This window comes from Acromyrmex echinatior, chromosome 17, assembly GCF_024713525.1.
Source record: "Acromyrmex echinatior isolate Ae372 chromosome 17, ASM2471352v2, whole genome shotgun sequence".
Classification (NCBI taxonomy): domain Eukaryota; kingdom Metazoa; phylum Arthropoda; class Insecta; order Hymenoptera; family Formicidae; genus Acromyrmex; species Acromyrmex echinatior.
Genome location: NC_141868.1, coordinates 779,750 through 800,177, shown reverse-complemented (window position 1 = coordinate 800,177; position 20,428 = coordinate 779,750). Strand labels below are relative to the sequence as shown.

Sequence of the window (20,428 nt, the reverse complement as noted above, 5' to 3'; positions counted from 1 at the left end):
AGATACATCCAGTTTACTTTCATAAAAGACGGTTAGACAGAGTAGCTCAGCTGGTTGTTACAGTAGCTTAGAGCGAAACATCGCCCCTTCTGACACGCGTCTGTAGCTCTCAAATTAATACTGCAGCTGATCGCTAATTTAATTCGCCATGTCGTACTGCGCGCGAGTTTTTCGTGCACAGGTAAAAAAAAGAAAATGGAATCGAAAATCTGTGTCGTATGTGATTTGTGGATTTTCCGTGTCTCTTTCCTTCCTCCCCATCAGGTGGAGGTCAACCAATTGACCTCTAATACTTTAATACTCTATGGAGTTTCTGTATGTCACAATCGCAATTTTCTTTAAAACTGTGCTGTGAATGAACATGATTCGATGTGTGAGATGTTTGCTATGCCTGCAGTATCCCCTGTTCCAATTTTCTGGAACGGGATCAATTTTGGAAGGTGAAGAGGAAGGACAGAATACGTGGGCGTCTCAATCTTAGAAAAACGAATAGAATGAAACGTAAATAGAACGTATATTGATCGAAACGGATTGAAAATATTAAGAATGTCACGAGGTAAAACGTATTAAAAACGTTACGTAATGCTAAACTATATGCATACCTATATAGTATTCACATTCTTTTTTCGGAGACGTTATCTTATCATGACAGGTATTTCAACGAGAACGCGAAATTTAAACTTGAATGTTGGATATATTATATGAGAACAAGAGAAAATAAACAGTATGGATAACATAATTAATACATCTAGTTACATCTGGTTGCATCTGCGCGAATTTTCTGCTTGTTTACAATTTTCATGATCGATACATTGCCGAGCATTATCGTCATGTGCAGATTTTATCTTGATGCATTTATGATTATGTATTCACAAAATATCACAAGTACAATTAGCAAGTCACGTATCTCACATATTTCAGGTCTTGCGTAATTGAGATTGCATACAGAAATAAACAGTATTGCATAGCATGTGACATGTATCTATTAATCAATGTCATTGTTTTCGATCTATATATGTATTCGTCTTTCGAATGATTAAAGAATCAACAGCATGATTTAATTACTTTGCAGAAACTGTCCACTTTAGCGGCGGATGTACAGCAACGATGCTTCAGTGCAAGTTCTTTGAGTTTCGCTGCTACAAAGGTGGCGATGTCCAAATTTGACTCGACCAGCTATCTGCCCTATGACAAACTGGAAGAAAATCTTAAAATAGTCAAGAAGAGGTGGAAAATAAAAAATATTAAGCTTTACAATTAAAGAAAGTTGCAGGAAAAAAATTTGTTTACCCTATGCACATCATCAAAATTAAAATTTAATTTTAATTTTACAAGATTTATTTTAGAGATTATCGATGTTTGTAATAAAATTTTTACACAAAAATTTAATTCACTTCTTTCGAACTGTTTGAGCTACAAAATGGTTTTTCAATCGCTTTACAACCATTTTTCAAAGAGATATGTGCATTTTCAATTGTGGTCCTTTTTAATTCTGATTTTAAATGATCTTTTAATGATTTGTGGAGAAGTAGGCAAACTTCAAGATAGGAGAACTTCGTCAAAAATAATCTAATCCTAGCGAGAGCTTCCAAAAAGTTTCAAGTCTCTTTTGAATCAGTAATCAAGATAATGATCCGACTTTTATTGAGATACAGGTATACAAATGGAAATCCGTGAAATCTAATAATTTTGTACGAACTTTACAAAGTTCCGTGAATTAAAAATCGCAAACAATGTTTCAAACAGAATTTGTTTGTAGGTTTTAATCCATGGAACTTGTCCATGGTGCAAAATTTTTTGATATCCATATATATCCTTTATAAAAAACTTAACTTTTTAAAAAATCAATTAGATATCAATTAGATCGAAATATCACTGATATATTAATGTCGAAAGTAGAGACTTCAAGCTTTAAAATGCTTTTTCAAAGTCTCGTTACGATAATTTTTGACAAAGTTACACTCACTTAAATATTGCTTTGGAGGACAGACTAAAAGAACTTCTTTAATTTTTTTTGCATAGTGTGTTTGCAAATTTATGTATGAACATTATCAAATGCTAAGATTTTGATCGACAATAGAATTCTTTTTCTTATTTCATTTATTTTTATTGATCTAAATTTCACTTATAATTGTAAATATTATACATAGTCTTGATTTATCTTATTAAAAATTTCTGATAATCAAATTTGATGCAAATTGTTTGAAGATGATAATATAATCTGTCAATCTGTTTTTACTTGCTTTTAAAACGATGTCTTTTCAGACTAAATCGGCCGCTAACTCTATCTGAAAAAGTTTTATATTCCCATCTGGATGAGCCTGACAGACAGGATATCGTCCGCGGTACCAGCTACCTTCGATTGCGACCGGATCGTGTCGCTATGCAGGATGCAACTGCTCAAATGGCAATGTTGCAATTCATTAGTTCTGGTAAAATTGCTTTTCAATCATAAAATAGTATTTTATATTATAACAGAGATACAACTCATAGAGTATATTGTTAAAATTTGTATGAAAAATTCAGACATTTTGTGGTGTATATTTATATATTACAATCGTACAATTTTTATTATCATTTCTACTAATATTTATTATCTTTAATTTTTTAATTATAATTGAGACACATGCATGCACACGCGCACACGCACGCACACACACACACACACACACACACACACACACACACACACACACCCGCAAACACATCAATTACATCAGTCTCGTTTAAATACTGTGAGTGATGAATAAATACTGTGACGTTTAAATACTGTGACGTTTAAATACTGTGATGAAATGCAAGGCAGCGGAACGAAAGGAGAACAGAAAGAGAGAGATTTTTATTGAATTTATCAGGAAGTGAATTAAAATATTTGACAGAAGTGTAGGAGAAAGCGGTACGAAACTTAGTGAACCGATATATGGGGAAGGATAAGTAATTTTGATATTTGGTGACAAGAGAATTAAAAGAGGAATGATGTTCCACTGAAGGAGATATCGCAGATATAGAGGAGCATTTGAAGGAGAGAAAATATAAGACAGCATAAGTGAAGAATAAAACGTTGCCAAATTTTAAGCCAGCCAGATCTCTAGTAATACGGAGATATATGGTCGTATTTATGGACGCAATAGGAGAAGCGGAGACAAGAATTTTGGATATGCTGTATACGATTTAGCAGATGTTTGTTAAGAGCCAGAATGTAGACGACATCAACGTTTAACATCAACAATTAAATGTAAACAAGTAATTGAAAAGTGAGGAATTTTTGAGAGTAGGAAAGGATGTGGTAAAAGAGATAAAGAAGACATAAACGAGCATAAGCAGTCCGACACTTGATGGCCACGTATGATTCGAATCACTATGAAGAGTCAACATGGACACCAAGAATCTCAATAGAGGAGCGAGGAATTGGAATAGAATTAAGAGAAATGTCGAAGGACTGAATACGGGATAACAAATTGAGGAATCGACAACAAGGATGATTTAGAAGGATTTAGGTGCAGAGCATTATTAGTGGACCATTTGGCAATAGATTTTAAGTTTGTATTCAAATCAGAACAGGTTGCTAAATCATTGAATGAGTGAAAGGAAATTTGAGAAGAATTATGTATCATCTGCATACATGAAGAGCTCGAAGGACAGAGAAACATTAGACAAATCAGAGACAAAAATATTAAAGAGTAAGGAAGAATGGAACCCTGGAGAACATCAAAGAGAACGGCACGAGTAGAGGAGAAAAGAGGAAAAGGATTATATATGAGGACTGCGGTTTATAAGGAACGAGCAGATTAGTGAGAAAGCAGGATGAGAAAGCACTGCATAACTTGAGTTTGACTAAAAGTAGATTATGATTGACGATATCAAAAGCCTTTGTGAAATTCATCGCAACAATAGAAGTAAGACGACAATTGTCGAAATTACAAAGCACGACGTCAGAGATGTGAAGCAATTTCCGTCGTCGTGCTGTGAGATCGATGAAAAGACTGATAGGAGGGAAGGATATTAAAATTTGAGATAAAGACATTAAGAATACAGATACACTCAAGCAGCTCACTCAGCTTTGAGAGGAAAGGGGGGGGGGGCGAGATAGGACGAAAAGATGAAAAAGAGAAGTTATTAGTTTTAGGAATGGGAAGAACAGTTGAATGTTTTCAGGAGGAGGGAAAGGGAGAAATTTAACATATAGAAAAGAGGATCAAGACATTGAGGAAGGAGGAGTATGCAACTGGAGAGATCCAGCGCAAATCACGCTTAAAAATATTGTAGAGATTACTGGGAATGATTGGAGCAAAGTTGAAGGTCGAGGAAACGTGAGGAAAGGAGGAAAGAAGGCGAATAAAAGAGTTAGAAGAATAAGATGAAGAAGATAGAGAAAACGATCAAGAAAATAATTATTCAGGAGGGAAGGGTTTCTAAGATGCAGAGGTATAGAAACAGAGGAGGATTGTGCATCGCCAAGGGCACAGAGATTTCTTCAGAATTAGAGCGAGGAATCAGTTGTAAGCGAAGTAGAGAGGAAGAACTTTTTCTCACGACGAATAGCAATATTCACATTCGTTCCTCAAACTCTTGTAGCGCTGCTAGTTCGCAGGAGAACGCAATATGCGGAAGGAGTGACCTAATGTTAATGTGCGCAAAACGCAGTCTGCCATTGCGAGAGACACCCGTCTCCGAACCCGAAAATTGAGATGGATCTACAGGGAATCACGCAGAGTCACCTCCATCGGATGCAAGCGGGACAGGGGAGCGGGATGAGAGGGAGCGGACGAGGGTGAAACAGGATGGAGAGAAGTGAATTCGGGGAGGTGTAACGATATGAGGACGTATTATCCTTAACGCGAAAATATATAATCCCCCTACATATTCAAACACGCCCAACACCATGCGCCGTCGCCAATCGACGAGTCTCAGTAAAAGTGCGCCGCTTAGACGCTGTAGCCCGCTCGCAAATAGAGATCTTATCGGCCGGCCGTCAGGAGCCGCAGATGCATTCAGTCCACTTCTCCGATAAGTCCTGGCGATTAGCTCATTGTGTCTTGCTATTGTCATAAATTTGACAATAAGTGGAGGCGAGGACGAATTTTTGCCAGGAATCCTGAAGACATAACACAATCTCCGATGAAGACACCAAGACATCAAGAGAGGATGAAACTCTTGTTATAGTCTCGGTGCAATTCTCTGAAGGGATCTTTAGTAGATCGAATACGATGAGCTCCCTCTATTCATTGATTATGCGCTCAAAATTAACAGACAGTCCATCCGGCAAGGCATGAGAACCATCAGCACGCACCTCCTCTTCCAGACTAGCGAAGCGCTTCTCAAGGATGACCTGCCTTGCATCCATAGCAACTAGATCGGCGGATAGGCTATCCATCGTCGCTGCCAGTCGATTCGACGCATCCTCGACATCCCCGAAACGTTGAAGTGTCCCATCGAACTCCACCATCCTAGTATTAAATGTCTTCAGAATAGCCTCGAGATCTAGAAGATTAAATCAACTCCTGACTCAATAGGAGAAATTCTGTGTTCCAAAGAAGAGATGGATTTAGTTAGAGTAGACAAGGAGGACTTAACTGCAGAAAGAACTAATGAGACATTAGAAGACATCTGAGAAGAATGATACCGCATTCCGTCATTTTCGTCAGGTAGAAGTGAGAGAAAAGGCGGCGAGACGCAATCAGCCGAGGAGATAGCAGCAGAGGCAACGACGACCCATCCCCAGTTGTAATTACAGGAACGCAATCATCGGAAGGACGCAAACTATTGTCAGCGCCACAGAAAGCGCAAGAGCGCTTACGCGAAAATAAAACGTTTACATTTGGTACACGTCAACTGACTCATGCTAAAATACACGAAATTAGACACAGTATAAAAGAATGTGTTTACGCGTAAGATCACACAACCAAGGCACGCAGCCAATTAACAAAATAATTATTTATATCTATGCCTATCTTTTAAACAAAGGTAAAAGCGAATGAACAAACAATAACGATATAACGGCTAGATTTGAACATAAAATTCCGATGTGACTATAGAGAAATTATTACATAATGATAATTAAAATATTACAAGAATGTAATGAAAATCACACAATTAATGCAGTACAAACTAATAAAACGAAACACAGAAAGATCGTGTCACTCACAGAAATACATTCTGCTCGTCGACCAGCATTCGCGAAATTCTTAAAAGTAAAAAATTAAATGATGAAACTGAGATGCTGCAATAATCGCCAACGATTATAATAAAACAAAAAATGTGCAGCGAGCTAATAAGTAAAGGCAGTATTTTTTACAAGAGAGAAAATGAGCAAGAAGGCGAAATCAGAGCGGAGCGACGAGCAGAGATGTAGACAGCATGAAGTGTCACACGAGACTTGATTATATCTTTGACTTCTATAAAAATCGTCTTCCTTTATAATGTATTATTATTAATTTTATAATATTATTAATTTTATAATAATTTTATAATAGTGTATATTTTATAATAAGTGTATCAAAGATCTATATTCATAAAAACAACATATTTCATTTTTTGAAGTGATATTCTCTGTTATCACCTCTATAAAACATTTCTCATATTTTACAATAAAGTTATTATAAAAGTTATAGTCTTTCTGATTACGGTAATAAATAGAGAATTTTTTTTTAGGTCTACCGAAAGTCGCAGTACCTTCCACCATACACTGCGATCATTTAATCGAAGCTCAGATCGGCGGTAATGAAGATTTGCAACGAGCTAAGGACATCAATAAGGAAGTTTATAATTTTCTGAAGACTGCGGGTGCTAAATATGGCGTTGGCTTCTGGAATCCTGGCTCTGGCATTATCCATCAGATTATCCTTGAGAATTATGCCTTCCCTGGTCTATTGATGATCGGTACCGATTCACATACGCCGAACGGAGGTGGTCTAGGTTGTTTGTGTATCGGTGTTGGCGGTGCCGATGCTGTCGATGTCATGGCGAACATCCCGTGGGAGCTCAAGTGTCCCAAGGTCATTGGCGTAAAACTCACGGGCGAACTCAAAGGCTGGACTAGTCCCAAGGATGTTATTCTAAAAGTAGCCGGTATCCTTACCGTCAAAGGTGGTACCGGCGCCATTGTAGAGTACTTTGGACCAGGTGTTGATAGTATCAGCTGCACTGGAATGGCTACCATTTGCAATATGGGTGCCGAAATTGGTGCGACTACTTCAATTTTCCCATACAACTATAGAATGCAAGATTATCTAAAGGCAACCGGACGTTCAGAGATTGCTGGAGCTGCTGATCAACATAAGAGTCTGTTAACGGCCGACTCTAATGCTAAATATGATCAGATTATCGAGCTAGACTTGTCGACTTTGGAACCGCACGTGAATGGACCTTTCACGCCGGATTTAGCTCACCCGATTTCTAAATTAGGTAATTAAATTATATGAGGAAATTCAAAACAAACAGATAATTTTCACTTCTTCTATTTTTATTTTTACAAAGATATCTATTTTTTCTGATCGTTATAGGCGAAGCCGCCAAGAAGAATGATTGGCCAAATGAGATTAAAGTTGGTCTGATCGGCTCCTGCACTAATAGCTCTTACGAGGACATGGGTCGATGCGCTAACATCGCTAAGCAAGCTTTGAAACACGGCTTGAAAGCAAAGTCTGCATTTAACGTCACTCCTGGATCCGAGCAAATTCGCGCGACAATTGAGCGCGATGGTATTGTAAGTTTTCCGTTTTTATAATTTGCAAAATTATATATAGACTTTAAATTTATGACGATTTTTCTTCTCGAAATATATTCTATGCATGAAAATACACGAAAATTATAAGGAAAATCGGAGGAGGGAGGCATTATATTAAATATTTACCATTCATTCAAATGATCTGGTATTGTTTTCTTAATGTTATAATAATTATATTTCTTTTGATGAATATTTTTATAATTTACAAGAAATAGTACATTCATAATTATTGGAAATTTTTTCCAAATATAATCAATACGATGTTTTAATATCTCTTACATTGTCCTATAATATTCAAAACATCTTAAATCGTTCTTTACAAAAAGTTATCTGTAATTATCTATCACTAAAATACATCTATTTTATAAAAGTTGAAAATATCGTTATAAATATCGTTATAATAAAATATTTTTTCATATAAAGTCTCACATTATATACTCTTTGACAAAAAAAAGTTATCTATGTACATGTCTAGACAAAAAGTATTATTTGAGAAATGATGACAGATATGGCAAAATGACTAATATTATATAGGACTATAATTTGATTCATATTGACGAGACCTACAAAAAAGATTCTACTTGTTGAAGTTGTATCTGTCATTGTTATCGAAAAGATGATCTTAATCCAAGCGTCTAGATCCATATGTAATCTTTCTTTTGTCAAGAAATGTATAACAGAAAGAAAAGAGTATGTATTAATAAAATAGATTTATTTAGCAAAAGTGTTCCAAAATTGTTCACACTGTATGATACTATATAATAACATTAATTTGCTCTACAGTATTAGCGAAGCGTATTGCAAGATGCGAGGATGAGCAAGAGATTCGTTTTAAAACAAAGTGATTCGTTCTTTAATGCATCTCTCAAGAATGTAAAGAGATTTGTTGCATAAAAGGCCATATTGACGTATGATTATGGATCAAGAAATATATAAAGCACAATTCGATTCGATACGTATGACTTTTTAAGTGGTTTTTCATAATAGGTTATCCATCAATGAAATGGATTTTTATTTTATGAAAAATTGAAAATAATATAAAATATAATTGAAAATAAAAAGAATATAAGAAAAATTGAAAATATAATACAAAATATAATAGAAAGAGAAGCGCAAAAAATTAAAAATATTAAAAATATTTTTTTAACAAAAACATTAGAGATTATTTATGTTATTGTTTGTTTATAATAGCATTTTAATTTGCCCTAGGCGCAAACGCTTCGTGAATTCGGTGGTACAGTGTTAGCTAATGCCTGCGGGCCCTGCATTGGTCAATGGAATCGTCAGGATATTAAAAAGGGAGAGAAAAATACGATTGTCACATCGTATAATCGAAACTTCACGGGTAGGAATGATGCTAATCCAGCAACGCACGCGTTTGTAACAAGTCCCGAGCTTGTTACCGCTCTCTCCATCACTGGTAAACTTGATTTTAATCCGGTGAAAGATAGATTAAAGGGCAAGGATGGAAAAGAATTTCTTCTGGACAGTCCATATGGTTAGTTGATAATATTTGTCGTATGCGCGCGCGTGTGTTACAGAATTTATCATTAGTTGTTAGCAAAAAATATACGCGAAAAACATTATTATAACATATTCTTGAGATTTCCACGAGTACTTTCTATATAACTGTTGTGTTTTTCGCGGGTTTTCTCCGTCTAGATCATACTTCAGTATCAGGCTGCTCCTCGCCCTGATGAAGTGAACTGCGAAGCTCACGAAATGTTGGCATTCCAAAAATGGATCTAGACATGGAGAAAACCTGCGAAACACATAATAGTTATTATTATAACATATTAACAGCAGCTAATTCAAAATGATTTTGTTAATTTAGTAATACAATATTAAGACACATTAAAAGGCTCTTAGTTTAATTCTTAATCAGGAATTAAGATATATTCTAATCACAAGAAATAGTCACTGATTATTTTATTTTGATTTTATTATGATAAGCCCATGTTAATGAATAAGTTTGAAATATATAAAGTGAATATAAAAGTAATTATTAATTTAATTACTAGTTACCAAAAAATGTAACTAAGTTAAGTCACGATTATAGATAGAAAAAAAAAGGAATAAAATAAGTTGCAGTTACTAAAAAAAAGTAACTCTATCTAGAACTTGTTAGAAGAAATGAATTATTTTCCAATTCTGGAAATTTAATACTGAAAGGTAGTGATTATTTATTTATTTTAAGCATTGTTGTTAGTAATTAATTATTTTCAGTATTAAATTTCTGTAAAGATAGATTACTATAATAACATTATTTCTTTTGTGTATATTTATGATACATATACACATATGTATTACTAGATAAATCTATTTATTTGTACAGGTGACGAATTACCTAATCGTGGTTTTGACCCCGGTCTGGACACTTTCGATACACCACCAAGAGACGGTAGCAAAGTTAAGGTCGATGTAGATCCCAAAAGCCAAAGATTACAGTTGCTGGAACCCTTCGATAAATGGGATGGCAAGGACCTAGAGGACCTGACGATCCTGATTAAAGTCAAAGGCAAGTGCACCACAGATCATATCTCCGCGGCTGGGCCATGGCTTAAGTATCGTGGACATCTTGATAATATTTCCAACAATATGTTCATTGGGTAAGTATATTATAAGTATATATAAAGTCATCATATAAATTAAGATTTTTAAATTAGGGAATGAAAGTAATTCAAGAGAATGCTAGAGATCCGAGTTCGATTTCCGGTTGAAGTAATATTTTGGCTATAAAAAGTAAATTTATTTACAGAGATGTCCAGCATATTAAGATCTCTTAAAAAATTCTTATTGAGCATCAATTGTGATATTACTATAGTAGTTAGTATATTACTATAGTAGTTAGCTGCGTTTCTAAGCTCGAAAAAATTAATTCGGTGCGCAATGCAAATAATTACAAATATAGAATATATGTATGTACAATTTACATTATATACAAATTTACATGAAATTATTTAAACATTAAAAATTTAACTTCGACCGTTATAAACCGTTATTTCTTATTTTCTATTGGTTAATTTTTTTTTCGTTGTGTCACTTTTGAAATAACAGAGTGATATAAGAATAAATTTTTCAAAATTATATGTAATATTATTAATATAATACGATAATGTTATGTTAATCGCATTTGTCGTATAATCTTTTTAGTGCTGTTAATTCTGAAAATGGCGAGATGAATAAGATCAAGAATCAACTGACAAATGAATGGGGTGCAGTACCTGACGTTGCACGCGATTACAAGAAGAAGGGTGTCAAATGGGTTGCGGTGGGAGACGAGAATTACGGTGAAGGTTCCTCCAGGGAGCACGCTGCCCTGGAACCGCGTCATCTTGGCGGTCGTGCCATCATCGTGAAGAGTTTTGCACGTATACACGAGACAAATTTGAAGAAGCAAGGTGTCTTGCCTTTGACCTTCTCCAACCCTGCGGATTATGACAAAATTCAGCCTAACGACAAGATCAGTCTTCTCGGCTTGAATGATTTGGCACCTGGCAAGGTTTGTAAAAAATATTTTGCTTGTAACATGAAAATAAGTTAAACAAAAGGATCCAAAAATTTAAGGAAATATTTTAAATAAGTAAGGCAATAACCACAAATATAATCGAGACTGGATATATAATCGATCTTGGTGTCTAATAATATTTTTATGTAAATGTTCCTCCTTGCCAAGAGCCGCGTAACTTTCCACGCGAAGATGGAGTGGACCTCGCTTCGTGTGAAAAGTCGTCGCATACCTTAACAGGAGGGGAGATAGGGTGGAAGTCACTTGGCATGGAAAGTCGTACGCACACCTATGTGCTATATAAAACAAATATATAAAACAAAAATTATATGAAAAAATAAAATTTTTAAAGCAGGAAATCTATTTTAAAGCGCAAAATTTTTGTTCTATATAGTAGAAAAGAGTTATTTTTTTAAACTTTTCTTCTTAATAACTTTTTAATAAATAACAAGCGACGGCTAAAATCTGTTAGAGATCACTCAGGGTCCTGACCTCGATAACATATGTCAAAGTCATTGAAACCTGTGAGATCGCATAATATGTATAATTTTCCCTTCTCACTCCCCTTAAGCCTTAGAACGCTGCAAAGAATTTATTGCGAAAATATATACGTATACGTATAATTAAAATGTAATTAAATATTTTAACTTTAATTTTACTTTTAATATCTGATGTATAAAATTTTCGATGAATGTTTGACTTATCTTTCCTTTTGTTTGATATGATTTTTTTCAGTCGGTCCAAGCCCAAATCAAACGTAAAGACGGCAAAGTGGACACCATCAGTTTGAACCACACGATGAATGAGCAGCAAATCGGTTGGTTCAAAGCCGGTTCTGCTTTGAATCGCATGAAGGAAATATCGAGTGGTAAACGATAAACTAATCTCAAATAGATATTTCGAAGAGTCATATGCGAAGAGAAAAAAATATGTTGAATGGAACGAATCCGATCAGGGTAATACAATGTCATCACGTATCTGTTCTCTTGTAATAAGTGAATGAGTACGATATCTAGCCATCGCAGTTCAATGCAAACGTTTATATATCGTAAAAATATTCAAAATACATCTAAAGACAAAATTCAAATATACTTAGGTATTTTAGATGTATGGTGTTAGTCAATTTCAGTTAGTTCATAGCCCCTTGCCTCACTTCTACTTGACAATACTAATCACTTACACAACGCGAAGAAAACGTATATTTACAAGTTTGACGACAAAACTCTGACGGATAGAGTCTTACTCTACGTCAATGCGTAGTTACACGTATCGGTCAATGCGCTTGTTTCAAAATCGTGAATACAATTTGAGGCGTTGCTACATGTACATAAATATGTAATACTTATTATCAACGAGGAAGCGCCATCATTATTTTCTAGTTGTTAACTGGTTTTATAAAAATATATTGTTTTGGAAAAAAGCCAAATATACTATTAGCCAATGACCTTAATTGATCTTCATTAATTCCCTTGCTTCAAGTGTTCTCTTGTAGATGCCGTGCGTGTTATGCGAAGACCAGAGAGAATCAAGGAAGAGTAGAGCGGATTCACCGGAAGCCGTCATTTTTAGATTATCATTGGAATGAATAGGAGATATGATAGGAGCGTGATGGAACATACGATGCTGCACACTGTATAGTTAGTATTGTACTGCACTAGTATTATGTATATGTACTTACATATGTATATGTACATATACATATATACGGAAGTTGCACTATAAATGACGGAACCAATCAGAGAAGAGAACACTATCCGCTCTACCCTCCTTTGATTCTATCTGGCGAAGGCGAAACAATGTGCAATTCAAAGAGTTTAAAGATATTGAGCTATAACAATATTAAGTTAAGATAGTTAAGATATCAGTCAAATAATCAGATGAAAAAGGTAATCTTAGTATGGACTTTTGTATCTAGACTGCCGATTTTGCCGTCATGTTTGAAGTGCCATGTTTTTTAAGTTCATGTATTTTCACATAGTATATAAACACGGAGAGAATCACATACACTGTTTTCACATAATATACAGTTACATAATACACTCAGATCACGTGACATACACAGGATGCATATATATGCATATATGATCTAATAAATAATTTGACTTATAATGATTTTTTGCAGCAAAATTTGATTTAATTCTTAATCAATATGATATGAATTTAGATCGATGAAAATAAATCTAATTAAATATGAAAATTCTTGTATTTGATCAAAATAGAAATAAATTGATTTAATAAAAAATATATTGTATTATTCGAAACATCTAACTTTGACCACTAAGGGCGTTCTCTATCTAATTGTTGTATTCATATATATGGTCGTTCTTAGTCTTAATATTATTTATATTTATTATCAGAATAAATTAGGCAAAAAACATCCAACACTTGCATGCTCCTTGTTTTGATTTTTATTATTTGTAAAGCATTTGTTGATTTTATTATATTATTGAGGATTGCAAAATAAAAAATGAATTCTAAACATAATTTACGATTGACTATTTCTTACATTGAGTCAAATATAGAAATATAGAAATTATTGGCTGTGTTCAGCAAAGAAAGTAATACTCTTGTCAGTTATATTAGTAATTATTATTTATTAATGAAATTATATTAGCGTTTTACAAGTGATGGGAAGTACTTTCATTAATGTATTTTTTAATGCTCATGTGAAATAAATAACATTCTTTCATTAAAAACGCTACGAATTAATTCCAACACCTAATATATTATATAAATAATTTTTTTTAATTATTTTTCATTTATATAAATGATAAAAAAGTAATGGGTCATGTCAAATTTCAGAGAAAAGATATCATAAAAAAATTATGCATCATTGTTATAAATAAATTATTTATTAGAGATTCATTTCAAAGAAATTTCGAAGATATTAATAATAACATAAAAATGTCTAAAAATTCTACGATACAGTTGCGGCTCACAACACAACCCACACGCAACGATGCGTTACCATTTTAAATACACATGTGTCATTTCCATGGTAACAACTTGCAGTTCGATTATATAAACAGAAGATTAAGAGCATTAAGAGTCTTGAGTGTTTTGTAAAGGGCGAATGATCAGGGTATTATTGATCACAAGTTCAAAAAAGGAAATTCGAAAAACAAAGCTTTCTTTTGTCGACAAGTATGTCAGTGGAAGGACAATTTTTTCTCTCTGTTACCGGCTCTATCGAGCATGCAGAGTTTTACGAGGTCAATAACATTTATTGCAAATACTGCTTTCATTTCGGACCTGACTGGAGCGTCGTTGCGGTAAGTTCCCAGTAATAAAGAAAGTCGAAAAGAACAATAAAATTACGTTATTATTGCCATAAGAGAATCTAAGGCATGCGACAATATTGAATTACATCAAAAGGAAAAACTTCGTATAATCTCCTTTTATGTTTAGAATATAATATTTATTGATCAATAAAATTTCGAAATTATGTCAACTAAATGTAATTAATTAACTGCAAAATTCTATGAATTGTTCATTATTCTTATCTTTTAACAGTAAGAAAATTAATAAGAAAGAATATAACAATGGCTTTATAGACATAGAACATTTAAACCACACGCTGGATTTTTTATGCGCAAGATTTCTATTATTTAATGAATTCGAACGAATCTTGCACAAAAAAAGACCCAGCGTGTGGTTTAAATGTTCTATGCCTTTTATTATTTTTGTATTTTTTATTTCTATTTGAGCTAACATAAATTAATTATTGTCTCTATGGTTGCTTTTGAATTCATAATTACGCAAAATAGTTTTAAGAAATTTGAAGAATAATTATATCATATGTCTTGAAAACTAACGTTATAAATTTAAAAACATATAAAAAGAAGAAGCATAAAAAACCACAGCACAAGTTATAGTTTATGATATTTAATTATTATTACATTAATTAAAACATTAAACGTTTCGGCCACAATCTGGCCATCTTCAGTAATTCAATAATATTCTTAAAACGCAAAATTACATCTAGTTGACATTAAATTCAACAGTCGGGAGTTGTAATTAAATAAACATGTTCTTTTCTATGTGAAGATGCTTCATACAATAATGTTATAATGCCAGTTGTCATATCAAGAAAAGTGTAGAACAAGATGTAGATTCCAGATTCTGTTTTACAGCAAAAAACTAAACGATGAATCTCAAGTACTTCTTTTGCACAATTAGAATATTGTCGTGACATTATATGTTGTTATTTTGATAATAACAACACATAATGACAACAAAATGTAAATGAATTCGCAATGAAATCGAAATAACTTTTAGATACCTAATTTGTGAAATCGCGAATTTATAATAAATATCTTTTCACAGGGAATCGAAGAAGGATTGACACAAATGTGCAAATGCAGCAACGATTCTAGAAATCTCGCCGTATGGAACTTTCCATTGGAGATTACGTTCAAGAGTACAAATCCACATGGATGTGAGTGATATGTAAAAATATTTTTTATGATACGCGTTATAAAGGAAGGATAAAACAAATAAAAAATGTGAAAAAAAATTATTTTTCCTTGTTTTTCACATTCCATATTTTTAATCTACAATACAAATAGCGAAATATGTATTTGCCAAATAGGGCCACAACTTATCATGTCAATTTACGGCTTGGATTTTTTCGGTCGCGACGTCATCAGGGGATACGGAGTGTGTCATTTGCCTCTGAAAACTGGATATCATGAGAAAAGGTATTAAGCCTGAGACACAACTAAAAGTACGTACAATAGAAACAGCAAATTATATATAGATTTCGGATACGATCGAGTTGTCTCTCTCTACGAATGTTTTGAAGCATTTTTTGATTAGTTAATTAGTAAAATTTTTTCTTCCGATTGATTAATCAAATGCTTCGAAGCATTCGTAGTGGCAATTCGATCACATCTTTCATCCTATGAAAAACCATGTAATCTGATGTACGCAGTTTCTGAAATCTAGCTTGAAATCTGTTATTCCCTATTCTTATTACCTACCCGGAAAAAATGTTATATAATGAACATATTATATATATATATATATATCTATATATATATATATATAGATATAATTATATATAAAATATGTCAATTTTATATATATATATATATAATTTTATAATATATAATTATATAAAATATTTTTTCCCAGGTGAGCTATTTATTTTTGTATATTAAATAATCTTATTCATGCATAATAGCAACATGATCAGTAGATAAAACATATGTAATAAGAGCGCCATTTAAAGAAATTGTAATTTGATTTAACATATAATAGCTTTAGCTATAAATATATAAAGCATTATCATTTTCTTGGAAAAGGCAGTAATAAAAATCAAAGAAGGATAATAAATCATTTAAATTATTATAAAAATAAATATTATTTTTTAATAAAATATTTTTTAATTTATTTTTCGTTAAATATAGGATGACGTTAATTTGCGAAAATGTTTTATACTTATGGCCAATGCTATTTCGGATTATAGGAGCATGCTACAAAGCCTAAATATTCTTTGTAACTGTAGATATTTGTTTCACATCTTGCGATCAAGACGAATTATATCTGATAATGAAAGATGTCACAGGTAAACATTGCATTATTCATTGATTATTGTTTGTTGTTAACCTTTAGTGAAATTCCTTTAAATTTAGTTATCAATCAATAAGTGAAAATAAATTTCAAATTTTCATGATCCAGAAATATCATTTTTTTTACAGACGACATTTGACAATGTTACCAAACATGATATTAAAAAAACCTAGAAGTGAGATTTCATTTCTTTGGAGTGAATCTCATTCCAAAGGAGTGAAATTCACTCCAAAGGAATGAAAATTTCCCATTCTTTTTTCAAAGTGAAAAATATTTTCATTCTTTTCCAATGACTGGTTCAATTTTTATTCTTTTAAAGTGAAATTTCATTCTAAGAGATTTTAAAGAGTACTCCAACACAAAAGAAAATTTTTTTTCATATACGCAGCTCTGTAAGTTTTTTAAATGCCATTTTTGGTAACATTTATAAGTGTCTGTGAAAAAATGATATTTCCGGATTACGAAAATTTGAAATTTATTTTCACTCTCATTCCAAAAAAGTGAAATCTCAGTTCAATTGGTACGTACCTTAGTACATATCAATTTCAATCTCTTTGAAATGGTGCATTGTCCCATTAAAGCATCAAAGGATGCTTTAATGCTTTGATGCTTTTTACTTACGAAATTTTAAATCTTGAAAGGGTGTCGATATACGTCCCGGAATCGTCATCCATGTTGCAGCATTTCATGGAGTGGTTAACCGGCAGAAGACCGGAATTAATTGATCCCACTATACTTGCGTCCGGCGGCGGCAGAGAACGTAAGGAGCATCAAGATATTTCTCGTTGATCTATTATGTAATGTGTCTATTATGTAATGTTAAATTAATTATATTTAGAAGGCTGGAAATGTAATGGAATATAATCGACGGTGTCATATTTGTATTATGAAATTAATTCAGATGTCAACTAATTATATTCAGTCCTTTTTTTGGTCCATGCCGTCAGTCAAGTTGGATCTTCATAAAATGGCTTAAATGTGATTGGCTATCTGCTTTCCTCTACTTTCAAGTTACTACGCATAGGAATGATTCACTTTGAATTATTTTCACCATTAGTGACCAACACTATCAAAGTATTTTGAAACGCTTATAAAAAATAAACGTTTCGGGATAAAATTTTAAATTACACGAGAGAGAGAGAGAGAGAGAGAGAGAGAGAGAGAGAGAGAGAGAGAGAGAGAAGCTAAATAATAATGTAATATCAAAAACTCGTGCTGGTTTTAGTTTTCTGGTTGCTTATTACCAGCGCAAGTATTGATTGGCTGTTGCTTTTCTGCTTTTCTGTTAAAGTCTGAACCCTAATTTGTAAAAATTAACCAATCACCTTCAATTTTTATTCTTCTTACCGTCGAATGAAAGGGGAATACTTGATTGTGATTTAGTCAATTCTTAGATTACGGCATACGGTATACGGTTATGGTCAATATAAACGCTCCCTAAGACGTTTTTGCACTGCCATTAATAATCCAGGAATTATAATTTTCTTTACGTACCGACGATACCGACTGAAAAAAAATTTTGTCTAGGTTAGTCTAGGTCGTAGAAAAGAAAAAAAGTCAGTACCACATCCGGACCGACCGCAATAGGACAGTGTTTTATAATAAATTTTCCTTATTATAAAACACTTACAATTTTTAATAACTGAAATAACATTCGATCGAACATAAAATGTCGATGACTAGAAAACCTTTCTTATAATCTTCTTAAATAATATATTAGAGCAAGGAAGTCAGTTTTCATATTGTCACATAATTATACATAATTAATATAAGTTGACTTCGCGTCACAACGCGCCATCGCCTAGATCGTCCAAGCGTCTTCAAAGGGTTGATGACTTTTGCAACGCCTGAGGGCAGCCAGATTTTTATATGACTTTTTAATGCTTTTTAGAAGATATTCTTCTAGGTATTATCTTCAAAAAAGTCAATCGGTATCAAATAATGTAAAGGCATCTCATTTTTTGTTATCTTCGATCCGTAGCCGGACAATTTATGCAATCTCTTTCGTAGGGTATTGTTGTTACTATACTTTAAAGAGTTCAAACTACTACCTAAAGAAGTTTCAAGCGGTATAACATTTGTGCATCAGAATTTTTGACAACAGTGATTGAATGCGATTCTATATTGCGGCCAATTCAGACAACAAGGCATTGACTTTTCTCTTTTCCACATCTATCAAGAGACAGGTAGTGGCTCGGAGCTAAGGGAACGCGTAGCATTCTTAACACGAGACACTGCCGGATATTTATGCGGAGCGATGAGTTTCACGATTATTATATCTCAATAACGGCTATGTCGATCAAATTCTATATACAGACTAACAACACAAAAATTTCCAACCGGTATCAAATCATGTAAGGAAAATCATCATTAGCTCGCGGACTATAATGCCTTTCTTTCAAATTGTATCTATTTTGTAATATTACAGTCACACGCATGAGGGTCGAGGGAGTTGTTACCGTAATGTTCAACGTCGTCTTGAAGGATTTGTTCAAGCTGGGTTATGACAACGGTGAAAAATGGAAGAAATGATAATGCCACATAAACTCTCTCAATCTGAAAAGGATTACCTAGCCAAGACTATCTTGTCAAAAAGTTACGATATATAATTTCATTTTATAAATAATATTTTCTCGAATAAACGAAACGTGATTTTTCCGTATAATTTATCGCTTCTATTTTTCCTCAATATCAACGGCAAAAACGAGAAAATTTCGAAATCAAGATCGTATTTTCACGTTAATGGGTATTCTGTGTAAAAAAAGACGAGAAAATGAGGCTAATCCCTTGCGAAAAGCTTATTAAGTTTCACGTAGTTTTAATCCATGAAATAATTCCGCATGAAGCCACGGTGACGTGAGCGGTAGTGACCGGTATAAGTAACCGGTTTTCTAAATCATGTCTGAAGATTTCCAAAAATGTATATTTCTTATAAAAATTATAAATTAGCAAATAAAAATAATAAGATGTATGATTGAGAATGTTATTATCATGCTTATCTCATACAGTATATATATTTTATTTATCATTTATGAGTAGGTATATAAATTAAATAGTCCTCAAAATATTAAATAACATAATAAGTATTTGATAAATAAATAAGTACTGTAGTTGGATAATATAAATATAAAATTTTGCAATAAGTCCGCTAAAAAGCAAATTTAACCCTGTGTGTGAATCACTGTTTTTCACTAATGTTGTGTAAACCGTGAGTTGTTTATGCTTGTACCATATTTCTCCTAAATTAGTTGTGAAAAATCGAAAAAAAATTTCTTTTATTGTTTTACATCTTTACTTTGTATTCTAAACTCAGATATTATATTTTTTTTTATGTAACAAAATACAAAGGGAAACTTTGAAATTTTGACTGTTCCTTGAAGACACGGTTCGTACGTAGGATTACTATAAAATATTTTATATTTACATTATTATTCACTAGTGCTTATTTATTTATCAAATTATTTATTTATGAAATTTTATATAAAAATATAAAAACACTACAATGCAGAATAAAACCGCAGTTATTATATCAGGAATTTTTGTATATTTGGCTATATGAATTAGTTAAAAATTACATAAATTTTATCTTTTTTAAATATTTGCATCGTGTATAAATTAAA

At 32.8% G+C, this 20,428-nt stretch overlaps 2 protein-coding genes across 6 annotated transcripts; both read left to right on the top strand.

Annotated features, from left to right (window-relative positions):
- Nucleotides 1–8: 8 nt before the first annotated feature.
- LOC105152096 (aconitate hydratase, mitochondrial) lies at nucleotides 9–12,678 on the top strand. 3 transcript variants are annotated; one of them, XM_011066182.2, is made up of 9 exons: nucleotides 9–181; nucleotides 1,073–1,227; nucleotides 2,266–2,432; nucleotides 6,652–7,404; nucleotides 7,503–7,705; nucleotides 8,936–9,224; nucleotides 10,062–10,335; nucleotides 10,880–11,228; nucleotides 11,970–12,678. In XM_011066182.2, exons 1-9 carry the CDS (start codon nucleotides 149–151, stop codon nucleotides 12,111–12,113), a joined length of 2,367 nt encoding a protein of 788 aa, XP_011064484.2. In that variant the 5' UTR covers nucleotides 9–148; the 3' UTR covers nucleotides 12,114–12,678. The 3 variants fall into 3 exon arrangements, with proteins under 3 accessions (XP_011064484.2, XP_011064485.2, XP_087271056.1); XM_011066183.2 differs by lacking the exon at nucleotides 9–181 and adding an exon at nucleotides 206–440; XM_087414930.1 differs by lacking the exon at nucleotides 9–181 and adding an exon at nucleotides 481–501.
- Nucleotides 12,679–14,217: 1,539 nt separating this feature from the next.
- Nucleotides 14,218–19,473, top strand: LOC105152097 (B9 domain-containing protein 1). Of its 3 annotated transcripts, none has more exons than XM_011066185.2 (6): nucleotides 14,218–14,506; nucleotides 15,561–15,672; nucleotides 15,826–15,934; nucleotides 16,744–16,803; nucleotides 17,450–17,568; nucleotides 19,237–19,473. In XM_011066185.2, the coding sequence occupies exons 1-6, from the start codon at nucleotides 14,381–14,383 to the stop codon at nucleotides 19,338–19,340; spliced, it is 630 nt and encodes a 209-aa protein (XP_011064487.1). In that variant the 5' UTR covers nucleotides 14,218–14,380; the 3' UTR covers nucleotides 19,341–19,473. The 3 variants fall into 3 exon arrangements, with proteins under 3 accessions (XP_011064487.1, XP_087271067.1, XP_011064488.1); XM_087414941.1 differs by lacking the exon at nucleotides 19,237–19,473 and adding an exon at nucleotides 17,647–17,704 and having other exon boundaries at nucleotides 14,219–14,506; XM_011066186.2 differs by lacking the exon at nucleotides 16,744–16,803 and having other exon boundaries at nucleotides 14,220–14,506.
- Nucleotides 19,474–20,428: the final 955 nt, after the last annotated feature.

Excerpts from the sequence above, each read along its gene's own strand:
- LOC105152096 (XM_011066182.2), top strand. The coding sequence starts at position 149 with ATGTCGTACTGCGCGCGAGTTTTTCGTGCACAG. Across the intron at positions 182-1,072 it reads CGCGAGTTTTTCGTGCACAG|AAACTGTCCACTTTAGCGGC; the intron begins GTAAAAAAAAGA and ends ATTACTTTGCAG. Across the intron at positions 2,433-6,651 it reads GTTGCAATTCATTAGTTCTG|GTCTACCGAAAGTCGCAGTA; the intron begins GTAAAATTGCTT and ends ATTTTTTTTTAG.
- LOC105152097 (XM_011066185.2), top strand. The coding sequence starts at position 14,381 with ATGTCAGTGGAAGGACAATTTTTTCTCTCTGTTACCGGCTCTATCGAG. Across the intron at positions 15,935-16,743 it reads ACTGGATATCATGAGAAAAG|ATATTTGTTTCACATCTTGC; the intron begins GTATTAAGCCTG and ends TTGTAACTGTAG. Across the intron at positions 16,804-17,449 it reads GATAATGAAAGATGTCACAG|GGTGTCGATATACGTCCCGG; the intron begins GTAAACATTGCA and ends AAATCTTGAAAG.